This window comes from Rhinoraja longicauda, chromosome 16 (assembly GCF_053455715.1).
Source record: "Rhinoraja longicauda isolate Sanriku21f chromosome 16, sRhiLon1.1, whole genome shotgun sequence".
Taxonomy (NCBI): domain Eukaryota; kingdom Metazoa; phylum Chordata; class Chondrichthyes; order Rajiformes; family Arhynchobatidae; genus Rhinoraja; species Rhinoraja longicauda.
Genome location: NC_135968.1, coordinates 10,896,862 through 10,920,088, shown reverse-complemented (window position 1 = coordinate 10,920,088; position 23,227 = coordinate 10,896,862). Strand labels below are relative to the sequence as shown.

General features: G+C 39.0%; 1 protein-coding gene across 1 annotated transcript in view; it reads left to right on the top strand.

The window, feature by feature from the left end:
• The window catches only part of ipmkb (inositol polyphosphate multikinase b), a 77,254-nt gene extending 58,111 nt beyond the window's left edge, over positions 1–19,143 (top strand). Inside the window, exon 6 of the mRNA XM_078413194.1 lies at positions 17,754–19,143. Coding sequence (XP_078269320.1) covers positions 17,754–18,385 — 632 coding nt within the window. The 3' untranslated portion in view covers positions 18,386–19,143. The remainder of the gene's footprint in view (positions 1–17,753) is intronic.
• Positions 19,144–23,227: the final 4,084 nt, after the last annotated feature.

Below are 23,227 nucleotides of genomic sequence, written 5' to 3'. Positions count from 1 at the left end.
CTGGTCACTTGTATTGCACCACTAAATCTTTTCCCTTTTTAACTAACTTGTGTTTCCATCTGTCATTTTTGTCATTCAAAATTGACTACCAAATACAGTTAATATTTAACTGTCTTTATTGGTGTAATAAAGACAGAAAATGGCAGAAAATGGCCCCGCAGGTCAGCAGCAACTGTAGTTAGCGAAACAGAGTTAACGTTTCAAGTGAATGACATTTCATTAGAATTGGGGGAAAAACAGAAATGAAGTAAGTTTTTAGTTGCAGAAAGTTAGAAGAGGCAGGAAGAACAAAAGGGAAGTCCTTTAATTGGTTGGAGAAATGGAGCGACAGGATTTGATTAATCACTTTGTAGAACACCATCGTTCAGCCCACAAGGGTGGCCCTGAACTTCCAGTCCCCTGTCAGTTTAATTGTGCACTCGCTTTCTGATCTCTGATCTCTTCGTTTTTGGCCTCGTATACTGTTCTAACAAAGGATGATGAAAGCTCAAGGAACAGCAACTCATCACCCGATAGCCTCTTTTTCGACCTCTGGATTTTGTGTTAAATTCAACAATTTTCGCTCTTGAGGCGTTACAGTCTCAAGTCTCGCTGTCCAGCATTCACATTTCTATCTCCCTCCTGATATTTTATTTAATTTCTATTTGCATATTTTTATCAACTTCTTCAGCCAGCATCACTACCAATCACTACCAATCTCTCCCGGTCATTTTGTGTCTTCCTGACCCTCAGTCTGAAGAAGGGTCTTGATCTAAAACGTCACCTTTTCGTTTTCTCCAGAGATGCTGGCTGATCCGCAGAGTTGCTCCATCATTTTGTGATTTGTTCCTACACATCTTCCCATTTGGTCTCCCTATACCTCCCCTTCCGTACACAATTTAAAATTGTTTTGCCACTTTCATTTCACTGCACATCGTGTATGTGTATGTGACAAATAAATTTGACTTGACTTGACTTGACTTGACCTGAAAAGGCCGATTCCTTCCAACAAACCTCAGAAGTTAGGAGGTTCACTGCTGATTGCATAATGTTCAACTCCATTTGGAACTCCACAACAAATGAAGCAGTCTATGCATGCATGTGGCAAGACCAACTTATTATTTAGGCATTGGCTGATTAGTGGCAAGTGACATTTGTGTCACAAGTCCTAGACAACGATCATGTCCTAGAGTGAGAATATAACTTTCTACCCCTTGACACTGATGCATGAGAATCAGAGTCTCCCATCATCACCATTCCAAAGGTTACCATTAGACAGAAAACATCTGGACCATCCACGCAAATACGACAGCTTTATGAGCATATTTTAGACTGAGTGTCCTGTAGAGGTGACTCACAGAGATAGTTCGAGAGGACACCCAGTAGACTGAGCCTTTTAACCATTCAAAATACCCAAATAGCTTGACACTATACATGACAAATCAGACTAAACATAAGCAACAGAAACAGAAGTAGGCCCTGTGACCCCTTGTATTGCACTGCCATTCAATATAATCATGGCTGATCTTCAACCTTTGGGCACTTTTGTGCACTAATTGCACATTCCTTGATACTCTCAATTTCTAAATATCCATCAATTTAGGATAGTCAGTGACTGAACCTTGGGTAGAGAATTTAAAAGTTCCACTACCTTTTGGGTGAACAAACTTCTTATCTCTTTCCTGAATGGCTTGTTCCTTATTTTCCTATATGTGCCCTCTGATTCTACACTGATCTGCCAGACCCAACCTCAAATCTACACACACCATGTCTAGCTCCTTAAGAATTTTGGATTTCTGCATTAGATCACCTCTCCTCCTTCCAAACTCAAGACCTGGCCCAGTCTCCTCATAATAAACCTGTCATTCCTATCAGGTGAACCTTTGGTGTACCCCCTCTATCAGAAATATAACCGTCCTTGGGCGGGGTGGTCAGACCTGTAATCAGTAGTTCAGATATATCTCACCACAGTGCTTTATAATTGAAGTTGGTCAAGCTGTTTCTATTCTTGTACTCAATTTATCTTGCAACCAAGACAACATATTTTTTGCTTTCTTCAAATTCTTGTTCTGTGGGCATGTTAAGTTTCAAATAGACTCAGGTCCCTTTGAACACCCACTCATCAACATTTTTCAATCTCTCACCATTTAACAATAGTTCTATCTTCCTATTTTCCACCCAAAGTTGATAACTTCACATTTTTCCACATTATATTCCACCCACTATGTCCTTGCCTATTTACTTAACTTGCTTTTACCCCTATGAATATCTGCATCCTCTTCACACCCAGAATCACATCACATTTTCTCTCTTGCACAAATTTGTATGCGTCATACTTGATTTACCCCATCCAAAAAATTAATTTAGATTATGAATAACTGGAGACCCAGTATTGAGAAATGAACAAAGAGGAAGAGTATGAATAGCACTCCATTTTAAGAAAGTACACCCGCCTCCATGTATATCCTCCTTGATGTGTCTCTCAGAAGCACTTTGAGGCATTTTTCCAGGATAAAAATATATTGTTAGTGATTGTTACTTTAGACCCAATAACTCAAGTTGTTATTTTAGATTTGCCACCACATATTTTGTTTTGGATCATTGAATCGGTCCTTGTATTTTAACCATTGTCACCCGTTTTTTCAGCTCTATGGATTAATAGCGTTCCATTTGGATTAAAAGCTAATAGCGTTCCATTTGGAATCTTTGTCAATTTGAGGCAAAAAGAATTGTGTGAACAGGAGATTGCCCTTTATATATGTATTGAGTGAATGCTCCATGGGGAGCCATTGCAGTAGAAGTAACTCCCATGCTTATATAGACTTACTGTAAATCTGTCTTACTGAGTTACATGTCGTTCCACCTGTTACTGTGTTCCTTCATTGGATTCTATTATAGTACAACACAGTATTATGATTCTCCAGTATCACACAGAGGAATTGCTTCCTATCCTACGCTAAATCAGACTAGGGGTATGATTAAAAATGCCATTATTTCAATGGAGATTTTTGGCTGATGGATTAGGAGGCAATGGTATTTTTAAATATTTAAATTAATTATTTCTAAATTAATTATTTTAAAGCATTTTAGTTAATGTTATATTTTTAGTGAAATGTTTTAAGTGATTTATCATTTCATCGTTTATATTACTTTTAAATGTCTGTAAATGGCTTCAAGGGTCAGAATAAATGACAGGGTTTGACAGAAACTAAAGCTCTGTCCCGGGCCTTACCTTGAGTCATAGATTATCTGGGTGTTCTGGGATGCACTGTGAGGTGTCCAAACCCTTAATAATCTTATACGTTTCGATAAGATCTCCTCTCATCATTCCAGTGTATACAAGCCTAGTCGCTCCAGTCTTTCAACATATGATAATCCCGCCATTCCGGGAATTAACTCAGTAAACCTACGCTGCACACCCTCAATAGCAAGAATATCCTTCCTCAAATTTGGAGACCAAAACTGCACACAGTACTCCAGGTGCGGTCTCACTAGGGCCCTGTACAACTGCAGAAGGACCTCTTTGCTCCTATACTCAACTCCTCTTGTTATGAAGGCCAACATTCCATTGGCTTTCTTCACTGCCTGCTGTACCTGCATGCTTCCTTTCAGTGACTGATGCACTAGGACACCCAGATCTCGTTGTACGTCCCCTGTTCCTAACTTGACACCATTCAGATAATACTCTGCCTTCTTATTCTTACTACCAAAGTGGATAACCTCACACTTATCCACATTAAACTGCATCTGCCATGCATTTCTCTCATGATTTTGTGCACCTCTATGAGATCATGTCGAGAAATTGTCCTTAATTCCCTTTCAACCATTCTCCCAATCCATTCTCCCAATAACTTTAAATCTCTGTCCTGTAGTTAGATTATTGAACCCTCTGCCAAGAAGACTAGGGTCATCCTGTCAATCACCATCAGAATTGTATTCATCTCCTTTAACTTCCCCATAATATTTCTGCAAAGAAAATAACCCCAGCCAATTTCTCCTCATAACTATAATTCCTGCAATCATGGCAATATCCTTGCAAATCTCTGTACCCTCTCGAGTCCATTAACATCAAGAGTATTTACTTCTCTGGCCAAGAACCAGAGCAATGAAATGTTACATTCTGCAGCTTTCCCTTCTATCCTGACACCCTTTTGTCTTCCTTTCACCTCCTGCCTTTATCACTTTCTCCACCCATCTGCCAATCAAACCCCTCAAGCTTTCTGAAGAAGGGCCCCGACCCGAAATGTTGCCTGACCTTTTGCCTCCACAGATGCTGCCTGACCTGCTAAACTCCTCCAGCAGTGTGTGTTTTGCTCAAGACTCCATCTGCAGTTCTTCATGTCTCCATATTTAAGACGGAGATTGATAGATTTTTAATTGGTAAGGGGATCAAGGGATGTGATGGTAATGCAGTGGTAGTACTGACGTGAAAGATCAGCGTCTTTTGATTTTTTTGGATGTTAGGGCAGGCACGGAGGCTTGAATGGCCCACAGGTGGTGCTGTAGCCTAGCTTTATAAATAAGCAATTAGTGAAGCCTTTCCACAGGGTTGAGAGCTTAATATTTAATGTAACAGCATTCTGCACTGAACAATGTGGAAAATAAAATCAATTGACCTATGAGAATATATTTTATTTAAAATCAGCAGAGTTAATTATAAATAGGAAACCAAAAGGTTGGAAATTTGATGAATTAACCAATCATTTTCTTGTTAGTTTGATCTCTCTCCCAATGAATGCATAAACGCATGATAAAGTAACACATAAAATTAAGAAAAAATAGACCATACTGGCATTTAATAAAAAATAATTCAAAATGTACCGAAGAAGGAGAGATCACTTTAATACCTCAGTAAATATATTTTTTCATAGTCATACAGCGTGGAATCAGGCCCTTCGGCTCAACTTGCCCACACCGACCAACATGTCCTAGCTGCACTGGTCCCACCTGACTGCATTTGGGCCATATCCCTCTAAACCTGTCTCATTCATGTACCTATCCAAATGTTTCTTAAACGTTGCGATACTACCTGCCTCAAGTAACTCCTCTGGCAGCTCATTCCATACACCCACCACCCTTTGTGTTTGTCTTTTCAAAATCTACTCAGAATGTTGGAATTCTGAAGCAAGCAGAAAATACTGGTAATATTCTACAAGTTACAGCAAGGTCTGTGCAAAGCGAAGCACAGTTAATGCTTTCGGTTGATGGCCTTTTATCAGAACTGATGAAAAAGCAATGAATTGAAATGTTAGCTGTCACTTCTACACTGATACTGCTTGACTGGTTTAGTGTTACTTGCGTTTTCATTTTTCTGTTCCGTTTAATCTACTTTAAATCAGGATAACTAAGAATTGCTTGAAAAATAAATTGCATTTCAAAAAAAAAAAATCAGCATTGGACAAAGTTACTCTTGTCTGCTCAGGCTGCCTATTCGGACTTATGTATACACAGACTAGTTTTTTTCATTGGTCTCTGGTCTGTAGTTAAATTATGATGAGGAAAGAGGTATTTAGAGAGCAGCAGTGGTGAACATCATTGATTTATTTCTTGTGAGATTCAAGTGTGCAGTCTCCATGCTCTCTTTTATAAGTTATCTTGAACCAGTTCTGTGCACTGATGGTATTTAGTTTAGTTTACAGATGCAGCGCTGAAACAGGCCCTTCATCCCACTGAGTCCGCGCCGACCAGCGATCCCCGCACATTAATGCTACCCTACACACACTAGGGATAATTTACACTTATAACAAGCCAGTTAACCTACAAACCTGTACGTCTTTGGAGCGTGGGAGGAAACCGAAGATCTCGGAGAAAACCCACGTGGTCAAGGGGAGAACGTACAAACTCCGTACAGACAGCATCAGGCGCCGCAAGCGCTGTAAGGCAGCAACTACTGCTGCGCCACCGTGCCATTTTGACCGTTGTAGGTTCAGCTTTCATTACTATGAATACGAAGTGTTTTGGCAAGAAATTTCGAGGGTATTTGTAGAGGTTTCGTCGAGGAAATTTGGAATGTTGTTGTGAATTTGGTTCCTTTCTCTCAGATTGTCAGGCTCATTTTCCGTTACCTGATTTCAAGAGAATCAAGAGTGTTTTATTGTCATATGTCCCAGATATGAACAATGAAATTCTTACTTGCAGCAACACAACAGAATATGTAAACATAGTACACTGTAAACAATATAATAACGAGAGAAAAAAAAAGTTCAGTGTGTGTGTATGTGTATATATATATATATATACACACACATACTCACAAATACACATATATATAGATTATATACACTGATGAGCCAAAACATTATGGCCACCTGCCTAATATGCTGTTGGTCCTCCGTGTGCCGCCAAAACAGCGCCAGGATGAGAGGGAATCTTATAGAAACATATAAAATTATAAAAGGACTGGACAAGCTAGATGCAGGAAAAATGTTCCCAATGTTGGGCGAGTCCAGAACCAGGGGCTGCAGTCTTAGAATAAAGGGGAGGCCATTTAAAACTGAGGTGAGAAAAAACTTTTTCACCCAGAGAGTTGTGAATTTGTGGAATTCTCTGCCACAGAGGGCAGTGGAGGCCAAATCACTGGATGGATTTAAGAGAGAGTTATATAGAGCTCTAGGGGCTAGTAGAATCAAGGGATATGGGGAGAAGGCAGGCACGGGTTATTGTTTGGGGACGATCAGCCATGATCACAATGAATGGCGGTGCTGGCTCGAAGGGCCGAATGGCCTCCTCCGGCACCTATTTTCTATGTTTCTAACCTGCCAAGGCATAGACTCTACAAGACCCCTGAAGGTGTCCTGTGATATCTGGCACCAAAACATTAGCAGCAGATCCTTCAAATCCTGTAAGTTGCGAGATGGAGCCGTCGTGGATCGGTCTTGTCGATCCAGCACATCCCACAGATTTCCAATCGGATTGAAATCTGGAGAATTTGGAGGCCAGGGCAACACCGTGAACACTTCATCATGTTCCTCAAACCATTCCTGAACAATGTGTGCAGTGTGGCAGGGCGCTTTATCCTGCTGAAAGAGGCCACTGCCATCAGGGAATACCATTGCCATGAAGGGGTGTACCTGGTCTGCAACGATGTTTAGGTAGGTGACGTTTCAAATTGACGTCCACATGAATGGCCAGACCCAGGGTTTCCCAGCAGAACATTGCCCAGAGCATCGCACTCCCTCAGTGCATCCTGGTGCCATCACTTCCTCAGGTAAACGGCGCGCACGTACATGGCCATCCACGTGATCTAAAGGAAAACAGGACTCATCGGACCAGGCAACCTTCTTCCACTGCTTCAAGGTCCAGTTCCGACGCTCGTGTGCCCAATGTAGGCGCTTTCGCCAGTGGACAGGGGTCATCATGGGCACTCTGACCAGTCTGCGGCTCTACAGCCTCATACATAGCAGGGTGCGATGCACTGTGTATCGTGACATATTCCTCCCGTGACCATCATTAAAATTTTCTGTGACTTGTGCCACAGTAGACCTTCGGTCGGTTTGGACCAGACGGGATAGCCTTCGTTGCCCTCGAGCATCGATGAGCCTTGGGTGCCCAACACATCAACTTCAAGAACTGACTTCACTTGCTGCCTAATATATCCCACCCCTTGACAAGTGCCATTGAAACAAGATAATCAATGTTATTCACTTCGCTTGCCAGTGGTCATAATGTTTTGTGAATTCTGTGGAATGAATTCTGCGGAATTCTCTGCCTCAGAAGGCAGTGGAAGCCAGTTCTCTGAATGCATTCAAGAGAGAGCTAGATAGAGCTCTTAAGGATAGCGGAGTCAGGGGGTATGGGGAGAAGGCAGGAACGGGGTACTGATTGAGAATGATCAGCCATGATCACATTGAATGGTGGTGCTGGGCCGAATGGCCTAATCCTGCACCTATTGTCTATTGTCTCTTGTTTTGGCTCATCGGTATATATATTATACACACACACACACACACACACACACACACAGACGTACACACAAAATAAACAATAATAGTACAACAATAGTCTAGTTCAGAGCTTATTTGAGGTTGTAGTGTTTAATAGCCAAATGGCAATCTTGAGTTCTTTCCGGAATGGTTAAATTTGACTTAACCATGGTCACCAACAGTTACGATTATATCCAAGATTATATACTATCACAAATTCACGAGAACTCTCTTTTTAAAATCTTTTACCTGGAGCTTGATAAACTATTTTAGACAACAATATCCTTACTTTTAAAAATGTCACCTTTGAAATTTTGATATTAAAACTATTCATTGTGACATAATAGGAAGAACAGGAGAGCACAGCTTCTCGTCCGTCTAGTCAACTGCGACATAAGAGTGTAAAATATAATTAATATGTTGACGTAATATCACTGGGATATTATGCATTAATTTTACAGTTGGCCAGATGCCTAATGATCAGTACTTGGTCCATTTTACGATGGGGGTTATAAACTAAGAAAAAGAAGAGTAAACAATCTTTTTGGAACTGGACTAGCTTGAAAATGACAAATTTGGCAAATGGTAGTTTAGAACATATTTGATCTAACGTGGTAGGTTTGATAAAGCTTTACCTGAAGCAGTGAATCTACAATATTGCAAGGAACATTTGACAATTGACTGTCCAAACTGCTGATCAGTGGAATTTGGGTCTTCCCACTCCTTTTTGAGCTATAAGCTAACACCTCAATTGTTGAGATCTTTAGTTAGAAAAAAAAGGAAAATCATCGGTATATTCCTTGATGAGCTGCTTTATCGCTACCAGGTCTTATGGACAATAGGACGTTCGTATAGATTATGCGCAATCCTTCTCAATTTGAACTGGCCCGATATATGCACCTCGTGAATTGTACACGCACGGAATTTTAGATCTCCAAACCATTCCGTTTATACCCTTCCTGGTTTGTTCTAATTTGTCCATTCCCACTCAGAACTATTTTTGACCAGTCTTTGGACAGCCTCTTCCCTACTTAATCGTGGTTCCTGTTTGTAAAGTGGCGTTGCCCATTTTCAGTCTTGTTCCAAACCTTGATTCTCTCAATAATAGACGTCAGATTGGAGGATTTGAATTGCAAACAGTGATGAGACTGAATGAACACGAGGCAATAGTGCTTGATTTCAACAGAGCTCAAGGGAATGCCACGACTGAAGAATTCAATCTGATAACAATGCAGAAGCCTTACTTTGACATTTATTGTAATGAGGCAATCCAGTGAACAATATTTCCCCTTGTAATTTATTGAATGTAGCAAAGTTTACTGTTCCGCATTGCTAAATGGATGTTGAAGCTCGACTAATTTGGGCAATGGCAAATCACAGTAGGGAAATAGATCTGCAACAAAGAATATTTTGGAGAAGATTTCAAAGACAATGTTTTTGCTATAATTCAAGCAGTCTGGCGGTATTTGTGTTCCTGCAAATAGTGCTCTTTTAAGTAGAAACCCCAAAGATGTGGAATTCGCTCCTAAACAATTCTTATATATTTTTTATATTACCATATTACTTGCACGCTGCTCCCTTTGACAAGGTTTCTGTGAAGCTTATGGTGTTTTATTATATGGAGAAAATCATATACAGGTCTTCCCTTGGTTTTGAACGGTCGACTTGTCGGCACCGTACATCTGAGCAAAAGTCGAGGGGCTGGCACGAACTGAGCAGAAAAGAGAGCACCAAGTAGAATCACTCGCTCACTGACTTAGTCAGTGAGGCTGAGTGGCGGCTGCTCTTCCTGCGCCTGCTCGCTCTTTTGCCACAGCAAAAGATCCTCTTCCACACACTATTTTTGTTCATTTCGGATTTACACAAAATTTGGGTTGCGAACAATTCTCAGGGACTGAACTCTTTCTTTATTGGGAGACTGCCTGTAAACACATATACCATTGCCGAGGCATTTCTCAGCTTGTGGCGTTGCTGTAAAGAGCAACGGCATTCATTGCCCCATCCCAATTACCACTGAGAAGCTGGTGGTGAAATGATCTAGATAAATAACTGCCGTAGATTTTGTCTTTAGTGCATACTACAGCCACTGTGTGTCAGTGGTGACCAAACAATTGAGTATATCATTATTCTCCTGAAGTGCTTTGTGCATGGTAGAAAGGCATAAATAAGATAAAATGAGACAGCCAGCATAATCTGTTGTAATTGCCAACTGGGGAAATCCACATGGACCATTGTCCAGTCCAGGGTGAAATGGGCATGTGAGGAACTTGAACTGGCAGGCGATCTTTAAAACGTAACCTTTTTCATGTTATGTTAAAGTACAAGCCTTGATATTTTAAAATATATCTAGATTTTTTTCAATCCTCCCAGAAATAGAATTCACAACACCATGGTGTTTCTTCTTGTTCATTATTGATGTGTGGCATCCAAATGAATTGAAGGCACTAAGACTGTCACACTAAGTTGTGCTGTGCAATTGCTCATTAATCCGATTATTTTTTAAAGGTTTCCAGATACTATACAAAAATTTTAAAAGTGTTTAAACCAATCCCGTCCATTAAGCAGATTGGGCCAGAATTACTGGCTCTCACTAAGAGGCTGTTTTTTTTTTTACAGTATTAAAAGGAGTTTGATCCCTTGTGGTTGTAATACTTGTGATGATTGGGGTGGCAACAGTAACACAGATTAGCATTTCTCAATGCTGGGATGTCTGTCAGAGATCTGAAAAATATCAAGACATTGCCCTCTAAGGATCCAGCTCAAAGATTCGTGGAGCCTTCAGACTTTTCACAGAAAGGGAAAAAAATGGTGTTTTATAATTTTAACAAGTGACAGCTTCAGACAGAATTGTATTTTCATTTGCAGACTAACAGAACAAAAAAAAGCAAGTGGCATTGCATTTACATCCCTCCCAACCCTTCCGAATTTGGCGGAAATTTCTGCTTTCTTATTTCATTTCCGCCAATCCGATTTCGCCTCACATTTTTCCGCAAAACAGTCGGTAATTGCAATTTGTTAATTCAACCTAGAGGTCCCTAGAGAATTCCCCGCGCCCTGGAAGTCTCCCTGAAAATGTGGTGCCTAGGCTTTGGAAGACAACCAATCTCGACCTCATCGGACTTCCATGGCCGATCGGTGGGTTGAATTTGCAACCTGCGGCCGGGGCTCTGGAACTCCAGCCCAGCTATGGCGAAGTCCCCATAGCCGACTTCCTTGGATAAACCAGCAAAGTTCTGGAACCAAGAGTGCCAGAAAATCAGTGGTGGAACTGTAATGAGTAAATATTAAATTTAAGTGCAAGTTTATATAACTATATTAATTAATTAAGACAGGGTTAAAATATAAAACACAGCAGAAAAGCCAATTACCACCTTTTTAGGCTGATTATCAATTAATGTGCGAATTTACTTCAACAAGTACTTCCGTATGCTTAGTCGAGTCGCATATATCAACTCTTTCTTCATAACTTAGTCTTACATTTTATGACCATTGTTCTTTTATTCAATACCAAGAGAATTGGGATGTGTAAGGAAAAAGCAAAATAGGAAAAACAAAACAAAACAATTTTTTCTTTGTGTTGCAAAAAGTATCTGTTCAATAACTTTTCTATAAATTGCAGAATATACTCATGATAGGCCTGACATTATATATGTAATCCAAGAACTTCAGACTGTTGGAAATAATAGTAGTTTTTCACACATGAATATAGCGCAATGCATGTGCACATTTGGCGTGCATACTTTTTATTTGCTGAAAAGTTGCATTAAGCGCCATATTATGAATTTTGATGTAAATTTTTTAATTTTGGACATCAAAATTTATGAATTTGTAAAATCAAATGTTGGGAGGTCTGCATTTACATTATATAGCACCTTTTCATGATCTTAGGATATCACAAAGTTCTTTTTTAACAAAGGAAGTATTTTTACTTGTTGCGTTTAGCAGTGTCACTGGGGCAAAAAACAGTTAAGGTTTCAGGTCGATGATTTATTTTGTTGCAATTGAAAAGTTCAAGATTTCAAAGTAATTAAGCAAGTACAGACACAAGGAAGATATTGAAGAACACTGTGGGATGGGAGGGAAGATACCAAACAAGCAGAAGAATAAGTTGGGACAAGATTTTATTCAGGAAAGGTTGTGTCTGACATTGTTAACAGAGGAAGCGACTGGTGGGGTAGATAAGGGGAAATAGTATATCTGGAATTTCTGAAGGCAGCTGATAAAACCTATAAAGGTTTTCACATAAACAGTGCTCATTGGTTTAGACATAATATATGTATAGGTAAAGGATTAGTGTAAAAAGGACAGTAGAATTAATTTTCTTCTGGAACATTGGAGGCAGAATGGAGACCAGATATAAATATGTAAAATATTTAGGAGGCATCACTCTGCTAGACAGTCAGAACTTTTTCCCAGGGTGGAAATGGCAAATGCTAGAGGGCACAGCTTTAAGGTGAGAGTGGCAAAGTTTAAAGGAGATGCGCAGGGCAAGTATTTAACAGAGAGATTGGTGGATGACTGGAAGATGCTGCTAGGGGTGGTGGCAGAAGCAGATGTGCTAGTGGCATTTAAGAGGCTTTTAGATAGGCGCAGAGAAAGGAGGGATATGGATTACGTGCAGGCAGGTGAGATTAGTTTAACAAATGGTCTATCTTCACATTGGATGATGCAGGAAACTTCCCAGAAATAGCCGACAACTACAATTCAAGTGTGAATGAGGAGATCATAGAAAATGGGTTTGGAAGCTAAAATATTCCCAGGTGCTAATGACTGGGATCCTAAGTTTGAAAGATGGTGGATATAGTGGTTACTATCTTTGAAAATTCATTGATTAAGCAAAGGTTCCCACAGATTAGGAGGTAGCAATTGCTTCCCAGCTATTAGGGGAAAGCCTGAGATAAAGAAAATAGGGAATTGGAGATCAATTAGCCAAATATCTATAGTAGGGAAAATGCTGAATCTGTTATCAATGAATTGATACAGATTGATATCAAAATGAAAGTGATTTAGTTCAATATGAAACCAGGATCTTAAATCAGAGTAGCTATGGTAGATGGGTAAACTATATTTTTGACTTCATAACTAGCAGAACAGTTGAACCATTGATTATGGTAGAAATTGAGTTTCATAAGATCCTCCATCTGGTAACACACAAATTAAATTAAATTGGAGTAGAATGTACTGGCATGGCATGAACATTATTTAATGGACAGTAACCAGAGTATGAATACAGGTCATTTTTTAGACTCAGATACTGGGAATGGTTGGGTGCCACAGATTAGGGTTGGGTTCCCAGCTGTTTACAACACGCAGCAATGATTTGGATGAGGTTATCAATTTCAAATATTTTAGTTTGCTGATGATACAAGACTGGGTGACATTCTGACCTCGAAAATGATAAAGCGAGGCTTCTGGCATTTGTCGACAGGTTAAATGAACAGGAAAGGACATGGCATATGAAATTTTAAAAAAAATAAAAAATGTGAGGTCCTATTTTATAGAAGTATTTTTTTAGTGGTGGGAAAATGAAATATGTGTTATAGTATTTAAAGGGACTGGTGTGATCCTTGTACACAAAATCATGTAAGCCAAATTACAATGACACCTCCTTAATTTGCAATTACAGCAAGAAGTTGAGAAAGCAATCTTATGTTGGCCTTTATTGATTAGAATCTAAGAATGGAGATGTGTTTCTCCATTGATAAAGACCCTAGTTCGACTACATCTGGAATATTGTAAGCAGATATGATCTCACTATCTAACTTGTGATTAAGGAAGTGCAGCAAAACTTCACCAGACTGATTTGTGGGATTTGTCCTGTAAGAAGAAATTACAAGGACTGATTCTCCCAACTTTAAAAGAGTAAAAGGTAATCTAATGGAACCTCATTGAAACTTAAAAATTCTTCTGGAACTTGATAGTTTAGTTTAGTTCAGAGATACAACACGGAAACAGGCCCTTTGGCCCACTGAGTCCACGCCGACCAGCGATCCCCGCACATTAACACTATCCACACACACTAGGGACAATTTAATTTGTACCAAGCCAATTAACCTACAAACCTGTATGCCTTTGGAGTGTGGGAAGAAACCGAAGATCTCGGGAGAAAACCCACACGGTCGCGGGGAGAACGTACATAGTCCGTACAGACAGCACCTGTAGTCGGGATCGCACCTGGGTCTCTGGCGCTGTAAGGCAGCAACTCTACCGCTGTGCTACCGTTCCTTCATTTACGCCATCATTTCCGATGGTGTAAATGAAGGAATTATATTTCTCCTGGCCGTTCAGCTCCTCGTGTTTACTCCCCAATACATTAAACAAAATTTTCTCCTGGTTTCTTTAAAACTCATTTATATTTCTGGGAGATTTACTGCATTAAACATAGAAAGGTACAGTGCAGGAACAGGCAATTTAACCCACAATGTCTGTTCCGAACATGCTTCCAAGAAAAACTAATGTCATTTGTCTGCACATGATTCATATCACTCCATTCTCTGCATATCCTTGTGCCTGCCTGTAAGCATCTTCTTTCATGGTTGATCTTTTACCTCATCACCATTTTCCTGCACATACCCCATTTCCATTGATCTCCTTGATATCTGAAAATCTATCAATCTCTTTCTTGAATATACTGGGTGACAGACTTTCCACAACTTTCAATATTCTCCAGATGTTGAAATGTCCTACCATATAAATCACAAAAGGCAAACACCTTTCTATGCACTGGAGGTCTTGCGCTGCGGAATAATGTAATATTGTCCACAATTTTTTTTAAAGCATTTGCCACTTTTAGCAGTGATTTGGTAACTCAAATGCCCAAGAATGAAGGAGGCTGCAGGAAGGGGGAGGGGGAATTGGTCAGATAGGTGCCAATTGGCTTCATAGATGAGAGTAAAAACAAAATTCCGGCTGCATTCTGCAAGTGAAGTAGCAAAGGACAAAAATTGAGTTAATGCCCCTTCATCATAACTCCTGTTTCTCTTTCCCTGGATGGTAACTGGCCAGCTGTCAGCATGTCTTGCTTTGCATTTCAGATTTCCAGCATCTGCAAGTTTTTGATCCAACTAGTAGACAAGAGGCTGTTCAACCTGCCGTTTTTGTAAAGTTGACTGACCTTCAGGCTATGAAACCAAAAGGCACTCAATGAGCTATGAAACCGATTTGAAGTTAATGACCATAAAAAGATGAAGAAAAACTGAAAGCATAACATTGCCATTTCCATTTTGAACTGCAGGAGAGTCATGCTTTTATTGATAGTGAGTTGGTTTCATGAGATGTGTTCATTTCGGATTTGCATAAAATGGGGGTGATGAACAATTCTCAGGAACTGAAAACTCTTTCGTAACTGGGATACTGTCCATAAATGAATATATTGCTGAGGCATTTTTCAAGTTAATTTCTCAGCCTGTGTAAAGAGCAGCATTTCTTTATTGCCCATCCCAATTGCCACTGAGTTTAATGAGACGTGCATTTCACAAGCTGATGGCGACATTTAACCCCAGCATTATACCAGCTTTTGCTGTTAAATCATTCAGTGATTTGAAACTTCCTACTGCATTTAATAGTTTCAGTTTTTATAATTACAGAAAATTAACATCTTTTATTCTGGAAATCAAGTGTTGAATATGAATCCTGTAAACCATGTAAATAAATGAAAGTTAAATGGCATGAACAAATTTGAACGCATGCAGATGTTGAATTTAATATCTTTCCAGTAGTATATTTTTGCATGCGACTTTAATTGGCAAATGCTCGTTACAACATGAACCAAAGAAGACTTAAAATGAGGATAGTCATAAAGCCTGACTATAAATTGTGAAACATCTGGCAGTATACTGTGAGCAGGTTTTACTCATTTATTGTATGTGAAGTGACACCTTGGAGGCATTTTTGTGTTGGTATGATGAGAAGAATATTTCATTACATTTTTCCTAATCTGACTCTCTGTGCGTGAGCAGTTGCAGAAATGTTAGCTTTAGTAATTTGCATTCATTCGTCCAATTGCTTTGAATATACACTAAGGCTGTCATTTGGATTACTGATCTACAAAGATCTTCCCTTGAGAAGGGAAAGGAACAGTCTTTTACAGGATTTTACAGGTAGATCTTGCCACCAACCTCAAAGTAAATTGAAAACTTATCTCAGAGTGATCCTCCCAGAAGAAATTTCTGGAAGGTGTTGAAAGGAATCATTCAAGGTAAGGCACAAGACTTGACAACAGGCCACACCAGTAATATATTTGACAGTCAGTTAAGCTATGTTTCTAACCTAGTCATTTGCTATTTGATTCTTGTTACAGGATTGACCACAATACTAAATTGAATAGGACACTTCTTAGAGTCATATTCATAGTCATACAATGCGGAAACAGGCCCTTTGGGCCAACTAGTCCATGCCGACCAAGATGACCCATCTAAGCTAGTTCCATTTGCATTCGTTTGGCCCATTTCTATCCATTTGTCGGTCCAGGTATCTTTTAAATGCTGTTATAATACCTACCTCAACTATCTCCTCTGGCAGCTCGTTCCATGTACCATATCATATCATATATATACAGCGCGGAAACAGGCCTTTTCGGCCCACCAAGTCCGCGCCGCCCAGCGATCCCCGCACATTAACACTCCTACACCCACTAGGGACAATTTTTACATCTACCCAGTCAATTAACCTACATACCTGTACGTCTTTGGAGTGTGGGAGGAAACCGAAGATCTCGGAGAAAACCCACGCAGGTCACGGGGAGAACGTACAAACTCCTTACAGTGCAGCACCCGTAGTCAGGATCGAACCTGAGTCTCCGGCGCTGCATTCGCTGTAAAGCAGCAACTCTACCGCTGCGCTACCATCATCGTCTGTGTAAAAAAGTTTCCTCTCAAGTTCCCACTAAATTTGTCCCCTCTCACCCATGACATCTGGTTCTTGATTCCCCTACCGTGGATAAAAGACTCTGTTCCTTCACCCTCTCCCTTACAAGGGACACATGTCAGCTGTGGGGAGCTAGGATTTGGCGAATCCCAAGGGACGTAGGAGAACACTTAAGAAGGAAATTAGAAGGGCAAAAAGGGATTTTATGTTTACTAAGAATAAAAGAGTAGTTACAGAGAGATGTAACACGAGGAACTGCAGATGTGGTTTCCAGTACTTTGGGATGTTTACTATAAGTCGTTCATGTTTCAGAAACATGTAGGAAGGCAATGGTCATAGTTGTCTGGTAGACCATGAGTTTTATTTTGTTAGATTAGGGATCTTGATCTTCAGATACCTGTTTCCTTGATTAACAAAAGACACTGCTGGAAAATTGAAGGTGTTGGTGAAATTCATGGTCATATTTACCTACACTGAGAGATCTCAAGTCATTTGCTAGTGAAGGTAGACATAAATGAGAAAATACACTAATGTCGCTTGCATGATTATCACAATGTCAGTAAGTTCATTCGGTAAGAAATATAGATTTCCTTTTTTTTTGGTTTTCTTCAGACTTTAGAGATGCAGCGTGGAAACAGGCCCTTCGGCCCACCGAGTCCTCGCCTACCAGCGATCACTTTGTACACTAATTCTATCCTATACACTAGGGACAATTTACAATTTACAGAAAGCAATTAACCTACAACCCTGATGCGCCTTTGGAGTGTGGGAGGAAACCTGTGCACCCGTAGAAAATCCACGCGGTCACATGCTCTGTATGGATAGCACCCATAGTCAGCATCAAACCCGGGTCTCTGGCACTGTAAGGCTGCAGCTCTGCCACTGTGCCGCCCCTTTAATTTTCAATTCAATAATTATTTATGGTCGATGTCGATGTGGATATTCAGTGTTTTACTCAAGGATTATGTTTTGCCTGTCTTTTTCTAGGTCTGTCTAAATTCTTCCACAACGGAAGCTACTTGAGGAAGGATGCTGTGGCTGCAAGTATTCAAGAGATTGAAAAGATATTGCAGTGGTTTGAGAGGCAAAGCAATCTCTGTTTCTATGCAAGCTCCTTACTGTTTGTTTATGAGGGATCATCTGAGCTGACAGCGACAGGTGACAGTCATGGTCCCCTCAAACCAGCAGCACCAAAGGGTATAAGGCGGACTGGAGAATTAATGGAATACAACAACAACATCCACATGATGGGTTCTACTGAGAATGGAATGGTGGAAGCCACAGTTGGTCAGAGCCTCTCCAATATGTATGCACTTCACAGGAAGGGCTGCTTCAGGGCACATCAAAGTGTGGTCCCACTACAGCTGAAGAATGCAGAACAAGACCATGGCATTTGCAAATGCTTAACCCTCATTTCAGCTGGTCAGCCAAACGGCAATGAAATAAAACAATTGGAGAAAGATTTCATTCATACATCCAGCATGCTTCCGGAGCCTCCAGAGGTCGTTGTAAGAATGATAGACTTTGCACATGTGTTTCCTAGCAACACAAAAGACGAGGAGTATATATATGGGCTGAAACACTTAATCAGTGTGTTGCAAAATATGCTGGATGATTAATTTTTTTAATTTTTGGTGGGTGGATTGTAGGCAAGGAAATAAATGTGGGGGAATTATATTGATTTCTGCACAGGTTCTGATCCATCATATTGTGTTTATAATGTGATTCCAGATGTACTGTATGCTCTTTTCACTGTGCAGTACTTCTTGTGATTGATTTGATGTTTATAATAGCTCAGGAAAATTTACCAACTCATCATTGACAGCCGCTGAAACAGGTCCAGAAACCTGCAGAGGGCAGCTCAAAGCCTAGTAACTACTGACAAGGAAATTTATGAGTTCCCGCTGTTTGTAACAAACCCACAGACTTCAGTGATGGTAATTGGTTTTTCAGATGTCTAACCAACTGCCTGCCAATCCTAGGCACGGAACTTTTTGTGCCTATGGAATAATTCTATCTTCAGTGAAGACCAGGTTAGTCAGACTTATGATTGTTTTGGGGATGTTGCTGCCACTTTTCTGGAGATGTGTATTTTACTAGTCTTTTTTTTACAGTTACATTCTTGCAATTCGTATAAAATGTTTAATAGAAAATTGTCAATTGACTGATGCATTTAGCTGAAATCCATGGAGTATTGCAATGGCTTGTTAATTTATGAATGTAATGAAAGTGAATGCAAAATATCATCAGTGAGTCACCTGGATACCCGTTGGTTACGATTTTCTGCTGGTTAGATCAACACATGCATGTTAAGCAAATATATTTTAAACTGTTTTCCTTTTTTTTAAAAAGTCTATCTATAGTCCAGAAGCTAAGATGCGGGGGGGGGGGGGGGGGGGGGGGGGGGGGGGAGGGGGAGTTGGAGACAGAATTCTTTGTGGTGCATCCATCATTCTGCAGGCCTTCTATTGAAGTTCAACATGTAACTTTAAAAAAACTCCACCAACATTTTAATCAGTTTTAGGAATCCTTTGTCCCAATGCTTGTTACCCTTCAAAGCGAGCATTCTTTGACATCTTCACGTCCCGTTTGCAATGTATTAAAAGTGCTATAACTATCGAATTATTTCCAAAGTTACCTTTTGAACACTCAGTTTACCAAGTTTCCTCTCGTTAGCCTCTGGGCTAAAGTGCATTGGGGTTTACCTTTATAAAACTGGCACATTTGGGTGTTGTTGTGTTGGGCCAACCTTGTGTCTAAGAACTCTCATTACATAAACACTAACTGCGGGGTCAATAACTAATAGTCACTTTGACTTGTCTTTTGGTGAACAAACAACTGCACTTGCACAAAATATTTACGTGCCCTTAACTGACTTATGATTCCAGTGAGAGAGCCTTTATCCATACTAGTTATATGGCCTGCTTTATTTCATTCTCTGCAAATGGGTGATGGGAACTATTGGCTTAGTCTTTATCAATCAAAAAATAGCCAAATTCTTGGCACTAGTCAAGAAATGTATTTCAGAATAACACACAGGCACTAAAATGCAAACCTTTTTTTTTTTGGTAATTTTTTTAAAAATGCACTAGATATTGAAACATTGGGATCCTTTCATTTACTGTTTACATTTGCACAGACCCATATACTATCAATGTATTTTTAAAGCTTTTTAATCATTTTAATTGTTATCGCTTTGCCAGGGTTCACGGGGTGAATGTTGTGACATTACATGTGGCAGTGGAGTGAAATGTGGTACAGGTGAATATTGCATGTGGAAATTATGTTAGTCATTTAAATGTATTTACCAAATAATGCTTTTTCTAAAAACAAAGTTATTTCTGAAATATTTTTTATTGTAAATGATGCTTTTTTGTATGTTTGGTAACAGAGGTTTACATAATTCAGCTGTACATTTCTTATGCAGCATACTACATCCTTTTTGAACTTTTGACGATTTATCCAGACTTCAAAAATAACAAATACTTAGCTTCTTTTGGTCTTTAAAATCAAATCATCCACATTACTCAGTTATTTTCTAACCTGAGGTAGAACAAGACACTCTTGGAGTCGTACACTCCTCTCAACAACAAATGGACATCCAAACTGAGTGGTGGGTGGTAAGTGAGAAAATTGAAACGGCAAGTGTTTCGAGGTAACGTAAAAACATAATTTCAAATAGTTCTTTCTCCAAACAGTTAAGTATAAGGAATGCTGCTACTTAATACTATATTGGGAATATCATCAACTATATTTACTTGTTACTTTTCTTGCTTAATTTTGCTTGCTTCTCTACTGATTTTATTGAGTTTTTAAAATTAATTTTATTCCCCCCCCCCCCTACTATTCCCCAGCCAATTCATTCACCAGTTGTGGCCTGGATTTGGACTTTTGGCAAGCTGTAAGCTTGATCAGGGGTTGGTGAATTATGAAGATCTCACCTTTGGATTGATCCGTTAGGGAAACCTGATGAATAAGCTTGGGCATTTTTTTTTTATAACAAAAGCCGTTTTAATTATCTTTTCAATTCTGTTTAAAGGTAAATTCCCTAATTTAGTTGACTCTGTTTAAAAAAAAATGATAATCTCAGATCAATGCTTAAATTCAGTTTATAATGATTCAGGAATATGAGTCTCAATAAATCTGCAGTTGATTAAATTAACGTTATCATGGAAATAGGTGGCTGAAGAAAGGCTTCATTAAGCCAACACTAGTGTTGACTGGTGGAGTCGATGTTTCTGTTACACTCCTTTATTTTAGGAACATATTCCATTCATTAAAGGATTTAAAATAATGTTTTTTATCATCTCATATTGGTTTATTATGCAAGTAGTATCACTGTAATTCTTTGTGTTTTGCTCTTCAGGGTCAAGTTCAACGCAAATTTAGGAAGCATAGGAAATGTGTAATAAAGTGCTAGTAAACATTCTCACACTATCTTGGATTAAATTGTTTATTTTAAGTCCTTGCGCTTTGGGCTATAAAATTTATTGGAACCAAGCACGGAATGCAACTTCTAAATTATATAAAATTATTTACAAAAATTCCACCAACTACTGAAATGTTACTTCTCTGCTGGGTATGATATATTTTAAATGAATGGGGATTTGGTAAACCCATATTACTTTTACATAGAAGATTATTAAATAAAAAAAGGAGTTTGCTGCTTCTTATCAGATTTTCAATCCACATTTGCTAGCACGCAGCTCTGAAAAAAAAAAAAGATTTTCTTCCATTTGGCATCCTTGAGCTCATTTTTATAAATCCCCAGATCAAAGGTTTGTGTAAAAACAGTTGAACTCACTCCATGGAAATTATCTTGCAGTGAGCAAAACAGTTAAGGCTAGTTTGCCTTTTGTCACTGTTGCAGAAGACATTAAACATGTCTGAACGGTGGGATCATAACATTCTCATAAATGGTTTTCACTCTGCCAGACATTCTGCAAGTGACATTCTTGTATTCGTAGCTTTGGTTGACAAAATAGCTGGAAAGCTATACTGGGCATAAACCTCGCCGCTCATAGAATCAGCACTCTCACAATGTCCTGAGAGGCATTCCTTCAGTGTCACCGATATTGCAGAGAACAAAATGGAGTTATTCAGTTTTCTTTCAAGATAGAGTTGCTAAGAAATTACAATAATGAAATGTTTTTTTAAAAAGGATAATGTATGTATATTTGACCTATTAAAATTGCTGTGTTTGGAAAGATGAAAAGTACTTAATGCAACTATATGTAAAATGTAGGTTATGTGGCATATTTGGACTAGCTACATCCCAAAATATTTGGAGTTTCATATTTAAAATACCTTCAAATTTCTTATCTTTTGGTGAAATCAACTCAAAATTATGATGTCAAATTCTCACAGGCAACCTTGATTAAATTAGTTCCTGTTAAAATTACTGAATGCTTATTGTACTGTTTCATGTACTTTTATTTAAACCAATATTGAATACAAATGTGACTTTTCCCACAGTGGCAGACTTTACACTGAAACTGCCTTCACTTTTCATTATATAACAAGAGAACGGAGGTGAAGATGGGTTACTATTTCCTTCATTCATGCACACTTGTCCCATGTACTGAAACCTGGCAACAAATAGAGAACTGTGCACACGGACTCGAGTTTTATTTCTGCTCACCTTTTTGCAAATCGTAGCCTTGTGCAGTGCACCGTGAAACAAGGTTGTTAACTTAAATTGTTTTTAATTCAAACACTGGGTTTGGTGAACAGCCTTGGTGGGATCTGTGGAGTTAAAAACAAAGTTGTGCGTGACACCCTCTCTCTACTCCAGTCCCAGTGAAATGAGGAATCTAGTGTCTTATAAATGTATATAACTTTCCTTCTTAACGTTGACCTATCGAGACGGGACATTAAATTTGAACACAGGACAATGTGTGTACAATTCATTGTCAGTAAGATCAGTTACTGCACACATTTTAAACATTTTAAAACATTCAAACAAAATTAATATCAGGTTTTTTTTTGCAAAAGTCATCAGTTATAATTTCTCGTATATTTGGTTAAAATAAAATCCCTTGCCTCAATGCTTGGATAAATGTGACTTTTAACAGGAGTATGAAGATGTTCCTTTAATCTCAGATAAAGTATAATTTAACCTGCAGCTGATTTGGGCCAACAAGTGGTAATAATGTCCCCCTTTTGTTAGTAACCGTGCACTCAGACACTTTAGTAATATGGGAAATGATGCTGGAATTATTATGAAAGTATCAGAAAAGCAGCAAATGCACATTTATTTACTGTGGTTATTTATAATCAATCATACATAATGTATCTCAGTCTGACTAATCTATCTTCTGATATAATACCTTTGTTTTGATTGTGAGTTATATTCATAACTTGTTTTGCTACATATGGAATGCAGGGGTAATTGCTGATATGTAATGGGTGCTATTTTACAGAGGAATCAAAAGTACTAACTGAAAGATTGCTTAATTTTG